We start from the raw sequence: 16741 nt of genomic DNA on the forward strand, positions 1-16741 counted from the left end.
GTACAAAGTACACACACATTCTTTTTTTTTTCTTACTTTTTTTATTATTTCATCTTCATGATCAGGTTAAACAATAGAGGACTCAGATAATCCCATTGCCTGTCTTATCCCATTGCCAAATTGGGTCAATTAGTTCTTCTTCTACATTTTATTTTGTTGTTCTGGGAGATATTTCGATCGTTTTAATTATTTCTGTAGGTACCTCTCTTGCGTACAATAAATGGATAACGTTCTTTAACTTGACCCTGTCAAATGCCTTCTTAAGGTCCACGAAACATAAATATGAAGTGTCTTTGGATTTGTCTTCCTCGGGAGTAAGATAATAAAGTATCTATTATAACATTTTTATAATTCACTTGATCTATTTGTCACCGTGATTTGTAATTATGTCCGAGATGTCACGTACATAGAGCGATGATAGCTTCGTTGGTAGAGCATTGGACCAGAGATCAAGAGGTCCCGGGTTCAAATCCCGGACGATTCATATTCTTTTTTTTTTTTTAATTTTTGATATTGTTTTAATAATTTTTTTTTAAAGTGGTAGGTAAGTATTAGAGTTAGTTTAATATTTGAATAAAATACAAATGAACTGTTTAGTATATTTATTTCGTTGAAATTATATAATAGAAGTATAACTTCTTCCGTGCGTACAAAGTACACACACATTCTTTTTTTTTTTCTTACTTTTTTTATCATTTCATCTTCATGATCAGGTTAAACAATAGAGGACTCAGATAATCCCATTGCCTGTCTTATCCCATTGCCAAATTGGTAGTCCAAGTAATGAAGCTTAAAATAGGACAAAATCTCGCAATTTTTACAGAATAGATAGATTTGCTTGAAAATTTGAGAATAAGTAGTAGATAGTCCAAGGATCAGAATTTATATGAGGCTAAAAGGCGCTTTTACCATGGGGGTGGTTGCCACCCCATCTCGGGGGTGGAAATTTTTTAATATATTTTGGCCACAAAAGTTGGTAAAAACATTCATTCTAAGCAAAAAACGTTCTATACATTTTTTTGATAAAATTAAGAGTTTTCGATTTATTCGCTATCGAAAGTGTTATTTTTATATCGAAAAACTCAATGTTTTTAATCAGTTTTCTGCTAATAACTCAAAAAGTTTTCGTTTTATCAAAACAACTTTACTTAACAAAAATGTACCTTTTGAAAAAATAAACAAAAGCAGTTTTTTATTTTCTTTAATAGTAATTGAGCTATACTTTATTATATGTTAGCTCTTCTTCGTCAAATGCTAAATATTGTAGATTCAAACTCAAACGACGGGAAAATTGTGCATTTTTAGAGGATAACCTGTTAAAACTAATTTAAAGTATTTAAAAATATCTATCTACAGAAATAAAAAAAAGTATCTACCTCAAAATTTGAGTGACTTATTATGAAAAGAATGTCAGTCCCTATTTTTTTTTTCAGCGAAAAAGTGATCGGCAACTCCCTCTACTTACCACCCTAATTAAAATTAGTCATTGACCTTATTTGGTCTTCTATATTTATGTATTATTAATAGGTTCTAGAGGTTTGAGCGGCTTGGAATAATTAGTTTTTAAAAAAATGGAGTTAAAAGTGAATAACGAATTCTTGTAGTTTGGTAAAAAAATGCCCTTTTCTTCAGAATAGAAAGATTAGCATCAGAGATACGAAAAAATATGACAGTCTAAAATTGTAGCTTATTTAATTGCCAAGAACAAGGTTCGCAAAAATTTTTCATATGGCAAAAACTGAGTGAGATATTGACAATTAAAACTTGTAATAACATGCAAAAACCAACTTTACCAACCCTTTTATAGTCACCTCTTTTTGCGACTAAGAATTTTAAGAGGATTTAATATTAATATCCTTATAGATCTTGTAGGGGCCTACAAAATTCTATTTTATCACGGGGCCTACAAAATAAAAAGTCACGGTTAAAAAATCAATATATTTTTCTGAAAAAAAAGGAGAAATCCAACTGGAAGCTAAATAATGTAAGTTAGCGGTGTTTTTAGTCAGTGGCCTTATTCATGCTTCTTTATTTATGTATTGGTAATATATTCCAGAAATTTGACTGGCTTAGAATGATTAGTTTTAAAAAAACTGAAGTTAAAAGCGAATAACGAATTTTTGTAGTTTGGTAAAAAATGCCATTTTCTTCAGAATAGAAAGATTAGCATCAGAGATACGAAAAAATGTTTAAATATGAAATTGTAGGTTATTTAAATCTAAAGAACTTGGCTTGAAAAAAATTTTTCTACGGCAAAAATTGAGTAAATCGTAAATGAATATATTATCGAAAAACATTGATTTTTTCGATATAAAACTAACACTTTCGATAGCGAATAAATCTAAAAATATTAATTTTATCAAAAAAATGTATATAACGTTTTGTGCCTAAAATGAATGGTTTTTATCAACTTTTGCGGTCAAAATGTAATAAAAAATTTCCACCCCCAAGGTGGGGTGGCAACCACCCCCATGGTAAAAGCGCCTTTCGGCATCGTATAGATTTTGATCCCTAGACTATCCACTACTTATTGTCAAATTTTCAAGCAAATCGATCCATTCTGTAAAAATTGCGAGCTGAAAAGCTTCGGTTCCTGGACTATGGGTCAATTAGTTCTTCTTCTACATTTTATTTTGTTGTTCTGGGAGATATTTCGATCGTTTTAATTATTTCTATAGGTACCTCTCTTGCGTACAATAAATGGATAACGTCCTTTAACTTGACCCTGTCAAATGCCTTCTTAAGGTCCACGAAACATAAATATGAAGGTTTGTTGTATTCTGATGATTTCTCTTAAGTTTTATAAGGAAATATTCTTTATCTAACAGTGATGAAGCATTAAAAAATGACGCATTGAATCGTAGTAACTAGAATGCTCGTAGTTGTTTAAATTAAATTAACTTACCAGTATTGTGCCCTTCTAGTACTTTCTTTAACGATAAAGTACATGCATCAGGATCGACGTCCCAGATGATAACGTTTTGATCTTTGGAACCTGTGGCTAATTTGGTCCCATCAGGAGAAAAACTACAGAACCATACTTCATCACAATGATCATTTAGTACCTTAAAATACAAATCAAGTTTACATTTCGAAATAAACTCGTGTCTACATTTTTTGAAATAAATGCAGAAGAACTTTTAAATAATATTTTTTTGTGTATTTTTTGTCATTCTTTTGAATGGCAAAGGCAGAATTTTTAATATCTGAGCGGAAAGGACAAAAAAATTTAAAAAAAAAAACCGTTTTTGGCTATCTCAAAATGCATCTCGGGACAGCCAATTTTAGGATTTAGGATCCTAACTACAACAACTGAAAAAAAAAACACTAAAAGTGTGAATTTTGTCATAAAATTTGGTATGTGCGGTTATAATAATATTTGGAACAGCTTTTCCAAATAACTTTTCGATATCTCTAACGCGAAGCAAATCGAATCGCATATCGAAAATTCATCCCGTTTGTGGATTCGCAGTAGACCGCGTTTAAAATTTAAATTTCAGTTGACTATTTTAAAAATTGTGAACCATGAACCTGTATAACTGTGCCAAATTTCAAATCTGTATATATTTTGATAGCCGAAATAGGTATAGGGGTGTCTTCATCTTAAATGCGACACACTGTATATTATGAATATGATAATTTATTGCAACTAATGTAGTCGTATTTTTTATACCTAGATTCAAAATATACATTCAAAATACTGACTAATTCACCAATTTTATCATAAAAAGTTCAAATTGATTGCATTGAAGTATTGAACCAATTATTAATGTGTAATAATATAATATTATACAGAGTGAGGTTTATGTATGGAATCCCTCAATTATCTCGGAAACGGTTTGTACGATTTTTATAAATTCTGTTGGGTAGGGGTTGTCTATGCGGTGATAATATAGTGATAATTACATTGTTGTCAGATCTTCCGTATTTCTAAAAATCTAATTAGATTTTTTATTTCAATTGGAACACCCTGTATATTTTTTGCGTTTTGAAGTACTTAAGAAATACTGAATATTTTTCATGTTATATTCCCTATACCTAAAGGCCATAAATTCGGAGTTATTGCTACATTTATTTAAAAAACAATTTAAACAAATTATAAAAATCTATTTTTTCGACCCGAGTAGACATTATTTTACGTTCTTTGGACCATTGGGAACAAAAAAGTTCTTTTGTAATTTTTCTCCAAAGTTAATCGTTTTCGAGTTATAAACAATTTAAAACTGAAAAAAATCGTATAATGACGATTTTCAAGGTTCAAAAACACAAATTAACAATATTATTTTTGAAACTGCAAAGTACACAAATTCAAGTTCAAGCCTCATTTTATCAGTTACCAATAAGTAATTTAAGCTTGTTTCATTCTATATTGTTTTTTAGTTGATAATGCAGCCCGATCGCCCGTCCTCTCATATGCGTTTCACTAACAATTCAATGTTTTAGAATAAAATGTGCCAAAAAAATTTATATCGAGCCCCTAGCAGAAGGGCTTAGCTTGAATTTGGGTACTCAGTAGTTTCAAAAATAATAATTTTTATTTGTGTTTTTTCAGTTTTAAATTGTTTAGAACTCGAAAACCATTAACTTTAGAGAACAATTACAACAGACCTTTTTTCTTCCCAATGATCCAAAGAATGTAAAATAATGTCTGCACGGGCCAAAAAATTTATTTTTATAATTTGTTTAAATTTTTTTTTTAATAAATGTAGCAATAACTCCTAAACTATGTCATTTGGGTAAAGGGAATATAACATGAAAAATAATTAGTATTTCTTAAGGACTTCAAAACGCAAAATATATACTCCATTTGAAATAAGAAAGTTCATTAGAGTTCCAGAAAAATGGAAGATCTGACAACAATGTAATTATCACTATAATATCGGCTGCATTAGAAAACGTCTACCCACCAAAACCTATAAAAATCGTGAAAGCCGTTTCCGTGATAATTGAGGGTTTCTATACATAAAACTCACTCTGTATATTATAATTATAATATTATGTAATATTATATTAATACGCATTAATTGGTTCAATACTTCAATGCAATCAATTTGAACTTTTTATGATAAAATTAGTGAATTAGTCAGTATTTTGAATGTATATTTTGAATCTAGGTATATAAAATACGACTATATTAGTTGCAATAAATTATCAAATTGATAATATACAGTGTGTCGCATTTAAGATGAAGACACCCCTATTTATATTTCGGCTATCGTAATATACAGGGTGTAACAAAAATACAGGTCATAAATTAAATCACATATTCTGGGACCAAAAATAGTTCGATTGAACGTAACTTACCTTAGTACAAATATGCACACAAAAAGTTACAGCCCTTTGAAGTTACACAATAAAAATCGATTTTTTCCGATATATCGAAAACTATTAGAGATTTCTTAATGAAAATGGACACGTGGCATTATTGTAGCAGGAACATTTTAAAAATAAATTATAGTTAAATTTGTGCACCCTATACAAATTTTATGGGAGTTTTGTTCCCTTAAACCCCACCAAACTTTTTTGTACGTTCCAATAAAATTATTATTGTGGCACCCTTAGTTAAACACAATGTTTTTAAAACATTTTGCCTCTTAATATTTTTTCGATAAACCAGTTTTAATCGAGATACGGCTTCTTTTTTAATATGTTTACATAAAAATTGTATGGGGGTTCTGTGCCTTTAAACCCCCCAAATGTTTGTGTACGTTCCAATTAAACTATTATTGCGGTACCATTAGTTAAACAGGATGTTTTTAAAACTTTTTTGCCTCTCAGTATTTTTCCGATGAGGCACCTTTTATCGAGATAAAATATTCTTTTCTAATATGGTTCAAAATATACCTCAAACTGTAATTTATAAAAAAATTTGATATTATTACCAGGTCTCTACAATCGTACGTAACAGTATACAAATATGTGGTGGATTTGACAAATATTCAAAATATCTCGATAAAAACTAGCTTTTACAAAAAGTACTAAGAGGCAAAAAAGTTTTAAAAACATTGTGTTTAACTAATGGTACCACAATAATAATTTAATTGGAACGTACAAAAAAGTTTGGGGGGGGGGTTTAAGGGAACAAAACCCCATAAAATTTTTATGGGGTGCACAAATTTAACTTTAATTTATTTTTAAAACGTTGCTGCCATAAGAATGCCACGTGTCCATTTTCATTAAAAAATCTCTAACAGTTTTCGATATATCGGAAAAAATCGATTTTTATCTTGTAACTTCAAAGGGCTGGAACTTTTTTTGTATGCTCATTTGGACTAAGGTAAGTTAGGTTCAATCGAACTATTTTTGACCCCAGAATATGTGATTTAATTTATGACCTGTATTTTTGTTACACCCTGTATACAGATTTGAAATTTGGCACAGTCATACAGGTTGATGGTTCACAATTTTTAAAATAGTCAACTGAAATTTAAATTTTAAACGCGGTCTGCTGCGAATCCACAAACAAGATGAAATTTCGATATGCGATTCGATTTGCTTCGCGTTAGAGATATTTGGAAACGCTGTTCCAAATATTATTAATACCCCACATACCAAATTTTATGACAAAATTCACACTTTTAGTGTTTTTTTCAGTTGTTGTAGTCAGGATCCTAAATCCTAAAATTGGCTGTCCCGAGATGCATCTCGAGACAGCCAAAAACGGTTTTTTCAATTTTTTCGTCCTTTCCGCTCAGATATTAAAAATTCTGTCTTAGCCATTCAAAAGAACGACAAAAAATACACAAAAAAATATTTAAAAGTTGGCCAAATCATATTATAACCTAAAATTTTTTTGAAAATTTCAAGATTTTTTTCCTGGGCTCATTTTTCATTACAAAAATTTGAAAAAAATCAGGCTGTTTTGTATTAAAAATATACGTTCTCTTGAATTTTTTCAGATTTTTCAAAGTAAATTTGCGCTCACAAAAAAATAAAACATAAAAATTCTTCTTTTCTCGATTTAAGATGTTTTAGGACCCCTGGGAAGCTAAAAATTTGCATGAGGGCATAATTTTATATCCTTTATCGAAAACATAAGTAGCGGGGCTGATCGGTGCGGGGGCATTTTTGACCATCTTATCCCGCTATAGCCTTTAATGGTGCGCTCAATCCAAATCTAAGGTCCTTATAGTCCATTCTTTCACGGTTTTTGCTCTAAATTTTAAAGAACCGCTTGGATTGACATGAAATTTGGCATACGTATAGCTTACATGTCAAAGAAAAGAAGTGATATTGTGCCAATGTGTGCTTTTGCCCTGGGGGTGACTTTCACCCCCTCTTGGGGGTGAAAAAATATATGTCCAAAATAAGTCCGGAAATGGGTAAACTGACTAATTTTAAGTAACTTTTGTTCTATAGAGCTTTTTCGCTAAGTCAACACTTTTCGAGTTATTTGCGAGTGAATATGTTCATTTTTCAACAAAATAACCACATTTTTAGACGGTTTTTCGCAAATAACTCAAAAATTATGTATTTGTCGAAAAAAACGTTCTTAGCAAAAATATAGCCTATAAAAAAGTAAAAAAAAAATGGTGTACACGTTAGGTCTCTGGATCTCGTAGAATCAGAGTTATAGCCAATGAAAAATAGATTCATATTCACCAAATTTCAAATAGAATATTTCGACGTGAAATATCCAAAAAATTAAGCACTTTTTGGGAAAAACCCATAATAACTTTTTTAAAGTATTTAAAAGAAGCTTTATTTCTGTTTTTACAAAAAGTTTCTAGCATTAAATATAAGCAAGTTAAGCTCAAAATAAAGTTGGTCCATTTTGTTTTTGCAAAAAAAATCGGGAAGACCACCCTCTAATTAGCAACTTAAATGAAATTAATCGTTACCGCTCCACAAATTATTTTACTTATGTTGTGTTTATATGATCTGTAAGTTTCATCGATTCAAAATGCTTATTTTTGAAAAAATTTGGTTTCAAAGTAAAATTTTTAAAAATTTAAATTTTGAAAAATATGCTTTTTTTTCAAAATAACTTGAAAATTGTTAGAGATACCAAAAATCTCGAAAAACAAAAAAAGTCAGATTTGCTTTTCTGGATATCATGTATTTTTTTGTTTTTCTGTTAGACAAAAATTGATTGAGATTTGGTGTTTCTAAATTTGCATACATTCGTGATCAGTAACTCGTTCAACCCCTTTTAACTAGAGCCCTTTCAATAATAAGGACTTTGAACCGATGAAACTTACAGATCATATAAACAATATATCCACGAGTCAAGAAACTTGTGAAGTCGTAACGATTAAGTTCATTTAAGATACTAATTAGGGGGTGATTTTTTCGATTTTTTACCAAAACCAAAAGGGACTAACTTTATTTTGAGCGTGACTTGTTTAATTTTGATGCTAGAATTTTTTTTATAAAACAAAAATGAAGCTTTTTTTAAATACTTTAAATAAGTTGTAATGAGTTTTTCCCGAAATGTGCTTCATTTTTGGTTATTTCACGTTAAAGTATTCCATTTGGAATTTGACGAATATGAACCTATTTTTCAATAGCTATAACTCTGCTTCTACTGGGTGTAGAGACGTGATATATACACCATTTTTTTAAATTTTTTACAGGATATATTTTTGCTACGAATGTTTTTCGACAAAATACTTACTATTTGAGTTATTTGCGAAAAACCGTCTAAAAGCGTGGTTATTTTGTTGAAAAAATGAACATATTCACTGCCAAATAACTCGAAAAGTATTGACTTAGTGAAAAAACTCTATAGAACAAAAGTTACTTAAAATTAGCCAGTTTATCAATTTCCTGACTTTCTTTGGACGAATATTTTTTCACCCCCAAAAGGGGGTGAAAACCACCCCCAGGGCAAAAGCACATATCGGCACAATATCACTTTTTTTCTTTGACTTATTAGCTATGTGGTTTTGAGGTTTTGCAATATTTTACCGTTAAAGAAGGGACTATTAAACTCTAACTAAAAAATAACAAGTACTTACCTGCATTGTATAAATAGGGAAAGACGATTTGAGGCAGCGGTGATCAACTAATAATGATGCTTCTGGTAAAGAAACTCCCTGAGAGGTGTTGTGGTGGCTGCAACGTATAGCCTGAAGTTCGAGTGCTTGATTTAACAGCTGGTGAAGCCTATTCGGAGGTAACATTATCGAAGGCGGTAAGTACGACTGTAATTTGTTCATCAGTATCATGCGAGATTGCATCCCTTTGCCTTCCCTGAAAATAATAAATAAAGTTCAGAAAATATTATTCAACCAGGCATGAATTAAAAGAGATTGTTTTACATCAAAAACTAATAAAGTGTTGTAGACATCAAATGTGTCACAGACAAAATAAAGATTCTTCGCTCATTCTTTCGGTTTACCTAGAAAGAAATAAAATCAAGCCCCTTGCTTTGATGGCATCCATCCTGAGTTCCTAATACAAAGTGCTTGCAATGTTCTACACTGATATACTTCACTCCGACAACATTCCTATCTCACTTAAGCAAACGAAGATAATCGCAATTCTGAAACCGGACAAGCCAAATAATAAGCCAGAACTACCGTCCCATAGTCTACACAGAGTGGAATATTAACTAATAGAAAAGCTTCTTCTCAACAAAATTAGTCACGGGATACTTGAAAATTTCACTACTGAACAAACAGGCTTTCGCCCTCATCAAGTCTTGCCACTAACAACTTTTAAAGAAGTTATTTTTCAAAAGAAATAAAAACCATCCGCTGCATTCATAGATCTAACAGCAGCATATTATGATACTGCTTAGGGACAGGGATTAATATACAGTGAGCACGTAAAGGTTGGAATAAATTCATTTTCTCGAGAATGGATGATTTTGGAGAAAAATCCCGAAACAGGTCACTTTTTATTTTTAAATTACGACTTTTTGGCATGTATAACATACTAGCGACGTCACCCATCTGGGCGTGATGACGTCATCGATATTTTTTTTAAATGGGAATAGGGCTCGTGTGATAACCCATTTGAAAGGTAATTCAATTCTCTATTCAGTAATATAAACATTAACATATTTATTTATACAGGGTGTCCAAAAAAAAATTTTTTAGTTAAATTTATTGACATAAAAAGAAGAATGCATGTAATTTATTTAATTCAAAATACATTTTACTGCTCTCAGAAAACAGAAAAAAATGTTTATTTGAAAAATAATCATTGCTTTTCGCTTAAATTAAATGTTCAAACTGTCAAGAGGAAGGTGGGTGGCTGCTTTAATATTGAATTTAAGCAAAACACAATATTTATTTGTCAAATAAACATTATTTCCTGTTTTTTGATAGCAGTAAAGTGTATTTTGAGTTAAATAAATTACATACGTTCTTCTTTTTATGTCAATAAATTTAAATAAAAAAAAAATTGGAGACTGTATAAATAATTATGTTAATGTTATATTAACATATTAACACTATTCTTATTTAAAAAATCATAGATGACGTCATCACGCCCAGATGGGTGACGTCACTAGTATGATAATAATATATACGCCAAAAAGTCGCAATTTAAAAATAAAAAATTGACCTGTTTCGCGATTTTTTTCCAAAATCGTCCATTCTCGAGAAAATGAATGTATTCCATCCTTTATGTGCTCACTGTATAAACTAGCCCGTAGTATCTGCTGCAGAAAAGTAATCAACCTTATTGACAACATGCTTGCAAACAGAACCTTCCAGGTAATAATGGGAAATAATATGAGCAGACAGATGAAACTTAATAGTAGCCTTCCACAGTGTTACCTATGTTCTTGTCCCTTTACTTTTTAGCCTCTATATTGCTTACATGCCTGCAATCGAATCTTGCAAGTTTAGACATGCTGACGACTGGATCCCTTGCAACAATTCAAGAATCCTTAGAAATTACAGAAAATAATTTCACGAATGATCTAATCATCCTTAGAGAATACCTTAAGAAATGGAGATACATGGTTTTTTTTTTTAGCGTATGGCTTAAGTATATCACAGAATATATTTAGATTTATGCATTATACAATGCATCACAAACAGATGTCCAATTTTTTTATATATTCGATTGACCCTTCGGTTGCCATTACAAAGTCTATAGGGTCGCCTGTGTATGCTCTGCGTGGGCAGTCCTGAACAATGTGACTGATCGTCTGTCTTGCAGCGCCGCAGTCACAAGAAGGCGAGGGGAGTTTACCCCATCTGTGGAGGGAGTCGGCGCATCTTCCACAGTTTGTTCGAATTCGATTAAGGGCTGCCCAAATCTTACGGGGACGTTCAAATTCGCCAGGTTTCCCTATGATGTCCGGTAGACTATGGTAATGCGGATCTGTCCTACTTTCCCAATCTTCTCTCCATCGGGTATTTAAGTCAAAGTTGGATTGCTGCAGCGCTTGAGCAGATTGTAGAGGGGGTAGCCTGGATCGGAGACGGTTTCCAAGAATATCGGGGATGTCGTTGTGGACTAGAAGCTGGCGACTGTCCATTATTTTGTTATATTCTTTAACCAATGCATGTTCGCGGCGTAGGAGATACATGGTTGATTGAGCTCGACGCTTCTGGACTTATCCATTCGTATTTTATAACAAATCTGCATATTTTCATTGATCTTAAATGACAATGTTCCAAAAAAAAAACCTTAAATAATTGAAAATAAAAAGTATTTGCCTAGCAACATTTATATTTACTATATACACTGCGGTGCAAAAAAATCGATCCACTAAAAATTTGGTCATTTTTGATGTTTCGAATTTGCTAAACCTGTTGACCAATTTAAGCGATTTTTTACCACGTTATAGCCTTATTCATTGACAATATCGCTGTAATAATATTGTTGCTAGACAGTCAAACTGTCATTGTATACCGAGTGTACGAATCAAACTGTGCTTTTTTCTCAATGTTCGCATCACCCTGTGGATTATTCTATCATTTATAAAATACTGAAATTAAAACCCAACTATAACCTCAGGTTTTCTTAATATTTTGTCTTTCGATTCATTCGCTTATGTTGGATAATAAAAAAAGTTAGGTACTTTAACAACTGGTCACGTTCGTCATCAGTACAGGGTGTTTTCTAAATAGGTGCGACAAACTTTAAGGGGTAATTTTACATGAGAAAATAATGAAAATTTGATTTATAATCATATGTCCGCAAACGCTTCGTTTCCGTGGTACGGGATGTTCAATTTCTTTTTACAAACTGACGATTTATTTATTGCTTTAAAACCAGTTAAGATATGCAAATGAAATTTGGTGGGTTTTAAGAAGTAGTTATTGCACATTTTTTAACATACAATTAAAAATTGTATATTCACCATTGGCGTGCGTACGAGTAATATTATCGGTCATAATACCCGTTTGCGCGCCAATGGTGAATATTAAATTCTTAATTGTATGTCAAAAAATGTGCATTAACTACGTCTTAAAACCCACCAAATTTGATTTGCATATCTCAGCTGGTTTTAAAGCAATAAATAAATCGTCAGTTTGTAAAAAAAAATTGAACATCCCGTATCTCGGAAAAGAAGCGTTTGCGGACATATGATTATAAAGCAAATTGTCATTATTTTCTCATGTAAAATTACCCTTTAAAGTTTGTCGCACTTATTTAGAAACACCCTGTACTGATGACGAACATGGCCAGTTGTTAAAGTACCTAACTTTTTTATTATCCAACATATAGACAAGGTGAAAACGGCGGTTCGGTGGGAAAAATATTCCCATGAGATTTTTTTACATAATCACATTCGTGAGACATCCCAGAATAAGGTTCAAGAAGTCGCCCACGTGAAAAGTGGTCCAAATTTTTTTTTAACAATTTTTTTTAATCAAATTGCAGAAATCAATATTTTTGGCCCGGACAATTTTTTTTTAGGTTTTTTGGACCATTCTGGACAAAGAAGGTCTCTTATAATTTTTGTCTAAAGTTGATCTTTTTCGAGTTAGAAGCAATTTAAAATTTGAAAAACGCGAAAATTGCCATTTTTAAGACTTAATAACTCGGTTAAAAATTATTATTATAAAGTCAGAAAGTGACTAAAACAAAGTTTAAAGCTCCCACTACATGATCCTGAAGAAATCTGTGTCATTAATTTATTACTAAGCTGTTATTTTTAATTAATAACAATGAGCGGTTAGATCGTATTGACTCGGCTGTAAATGTGAATGCGAGTAAGATACACAATTGGACTGCCGGAATGGCATCTCTCTCGCAATCAGCATTTACGGCCGCCTAACACGTGCATGGCGTTCATTATTATTACTTAAAAATAACAGCTTAGTAATAAAATAATGACAAAAATTTCTTCAGGATCCTGTAGGGAGGGCTTTTTTAACTTTGATATAGTCACTTTTTTACTTTCAGAATAATAACTTTTAACCTAGTTTTTAAGCCTTAAAAATCGCCATTTTCCTTTTTTTTTTCAATTTCAAATTGCTTACAACTCGAAAAAGATCAACTTTAGAGAAAAATTATAAGAGACCTTTTTTATCCAGAATGGTCCAAAAAACCTAAAAAAAAATTGTCCGGGCCAAAAATATGGATTTTTACAATTTGATTAAAAAAATTGTTAAAAAAAATTTGGACCACTTTTCACGTGGGCGACTTCTTGAACCTTATTCTGGGATGTCTCACGAATGTGATTATGTAAAAAAATCTCGTGGGAATATTTTTTCCAACGAACCCGCCGTTTTCGCCTTGTCTAATAAGCGAATGAATCGAAAGACAAAATGTTAAGAAAACCTGAGGCTATAGTTGGGTTTTAATTTCAGTATTTTATAAATGCTAGAATAATCCACGGGGTGATGCGAACCTTGAGAAAAAACACAGTTTGACTCGTACACCCGGTATACAATGACAGTTTGACTGTCTAGCAACAATATTATTACAGCGATATTGTCAATGAATAAGGCTATAACGTGGTAAAAAAAGAATGTGTGTGTACTTTGTACGCACGTAAGAAGATATTCTTCGATTATATAATAGGTAATTTAAACGAAGTAAATATACTTAAAAGGTTATTTGTACTTATTTTATTTAAAAATCAAACTAACTTTCTTATCTACCACTTTCAAAAAAGAAGAATATCTTTAAAAATTATATAATAATATACTTACAATCATAAAAAAATAAAAAAATAATAACTTGCTTGGGGCTTGAACCCACTTCACGTCTACCGCGCCGTACGAAAGTTGACGCCATTTCAAACTGCACCAAACTCTCGTATACGTCATGTGGGAATATGCACAAACTAAACGTTTACACCATAAATTTATATGAATTTAATAAAATTATTAGTTTGATTTTTGTCGAAATAAAATACAACAAAATATTGAATAAGAAAACGATATATGAGATGAAGATTTGTAGAAAGTTTGTTCGTAATCAGATTATGTAAATTAAAGCATTGCCTAGTAATAGGTAACTACATTATTTTGTTTACATTTTCCAAATAGATAGGTATTGAAACTATTAGGTATTTCCAACTGAAACATTTAGAATTACGTACCTGCGGCTTTTCAAAACTATTTAAAAAGTCACTATAATTATAAATTTGATTTTATTTCTGTCCACACATCAATAAAAACTAATATACAATATTTTTGTTTACCGATAACCTCCATATTGAACAATTATTGACAGATCATTTCAAAATTTCAACACCCAATCAGAGCCCGTATAACAACTAATACCATACTGTCGGTGTGCGCATGCGCGCGGATTAATCAAATTTTACCCTCAATCGATTCGCCGCTAAAGAAGAATATCTTCAAAAATCACTTAAATCGGACAACAGGTTTAGCAAATTCGAAACATCAAAAATGACCAAATTTTTAGTGGATCGATTTTGTTGCACCGCAGTGTATTTCTAAATAAATAATTTGAATAGAATACAATTAAAGCATTCAACTTATGAATTCGAAGAAAATTAATATTTGCTTACCAATTTGTGCGTTCAAGCAACTCCTCGGTACTGGAACACATCATAAAGCTAGATAGCTGATGAACCCTTGCAGTGTTGTGTTGCAGTGGTGTTAATTCATTTCTTAACACATGTAACGCATCCAAAACTCGTCCGTCCTCTAAAAATTCTAGATACTTCTGTTCAAGTATCAAAAACTTCATTTCCTGAAATTAATTGAATGAAATTGATTAATTTAAAAACATTTATTATGGTTCATTTATTTATTTACAATCTTTAATGGGAGTTAACCACAATATCAGCTGAAAATACATTTATTTGACCTTTCGATATCCGAAGTGGAAATTCTGGAGTACAAAAAGGGAAGAATGGATTAGTCACATTTACAGAATGACAGAAAATAGAATAGTTAGAATAACCCGAGATAAGTTACCAATCGGAAGAAGAAGCATGTATCAACTTAGGCTGTGGTCTCCAATAAACGTTGTCTGCCGCACAAAGCGTTACGCTATTGGTCGCATAGAGCATTTGTCAGTCGCCGACTACTTCACATAGTCACTACAGAACCTTAGGCTATGGTCATCAATATACGCTGTAATCTGCATACATCATCAGGCTGTGGTGTCCAATAAACGTTACACTATTAGGACCGTGCAAGTTCGGAAAAGCGACCCCTGGTTTCATAGCTCGGCAACTTTTTTCGCACTTTTAATTATACTGGCCAATCATATAGGTCCTGGTTGCTGGATAATAGTCAAGGCCATTGCCCAAAAAAATATAAGAAAAAAAGTAAGTCTGAGGTTATGTTATTAAAAGGTAAACAATTGTATGTAGCAAATAAAATCAATTATTAAAATGCAGTACTGCAAGCAAAATACAATTAATAAATTTACTTTTATATAATAATTACATATTATCATATCAATATTGTGCAGTAACATATAATTTGTCTTCTTCAATGACAGTAGGTATGAAATATACGTCAATTTGACAATTTCAATTGACAATATGAATTATTTAAGAAAGTTGCAACATTTTTCCGCTATTCGCGCACGATCGTTTCTCGTATCCCCTCTAAGTCGCACCACAAAATGTAACAACTATAGAGGAGTAACACTGTTAAACAGCTGCTACAAAATATTGACATCATTAATCAGACAAAAACTCTCAAAATGCATTGAAACTAAAATAGGAGACTACCAACACGGATTTAGAGAGGGAAGGTCAACAATAGACGCATTTCACTCACACAGTCAATTATTGAGAAATGTTACGAACATGATATCGACTTACACATCCTTTTCATAGACTTCAAGCAAGCTTTTGACAGCTTAACAAGACCCGACCTAATAGAAGACATGAAAAACCTGGATATACCAATGAAACTTATAAAGCTTACGAAAATGACAATGAAAGGATCGACTGCAGCAATAATGACTGCAGCAATAATTACAGATAACGGAATCACCAAAAATATAGAAATAGCAAGTGGAGTACTACAAGGCGACTCTCTACCAGCGTCACTATTTAATGTCGCTATAGAAGGAACAATAAGAGCTACAGAAATAAAAGATACGATTATAACATCGAAGTCGCAACTTGTGGCGTATGCTGACGACATAGCGAATTAGCAGAAACCCAAACAGTTTAAAGGAAGAATTTACGAAGTTATTCAAAGAAAAGGGGTTTAGAAATAAATTAAAACAAAACAAAATACCTAACATGCTCAAGAAAAAACCCAGTTAATGTGACAAGCTTAAATATTGGTGAATATGAATTTGAAAAGGTAAAACACTTTAAATATTTTGGAGTCTCAGTTAATGGAACTAATGATAGAAGCATCGTAATTAATGAAAGAATCCAGGC

At 31.7% G+C, this 16741-nt stretch overlaps 1 protein-coding gene across 1 annotated transcript in view; it reads right to left on the reverse strand.

Annotated features, from left to right (window-relative positions):
- The window catches only part of LOC114341794 (WD repeat-containing protein 26), an 84386-nt gene that overhangs the window by 45105 nt on the left and 22540 nt on the right, over positions 1-16741 (reverse strand). The window contains exons 3-5 of the mRNA XM_050651799.1: positions 14897-15081; positions 8961-9195; positions 2906-3065 (exon numbers count right to left, since the gene is read on the reverse strand). Coding sequence (XP_050507756.1) covers positions 2906-3065; positions 8961-9195; positions 14897-15081 — 580 coding nt within the window. The remainder of the gene's footprint in view (positions 1-2905; positions 3066-8960; positions 9196-14896; positions 15082-16741) is intronic.

Source organism: Diabrotica virgifera, chromosome 5 (genome assembly GCF_917563875.1).
Source record: "Diabrotica virgifera virgifera chromosome 5, PGI_DIABVI_V3a".
Taxonomy (NCBI): Eukaryota; Metazoa; Arthropoda; class Insecta; order Coleoptera; family Chrysomelidae; genus Diabrotica; species Diabrotica virgifera.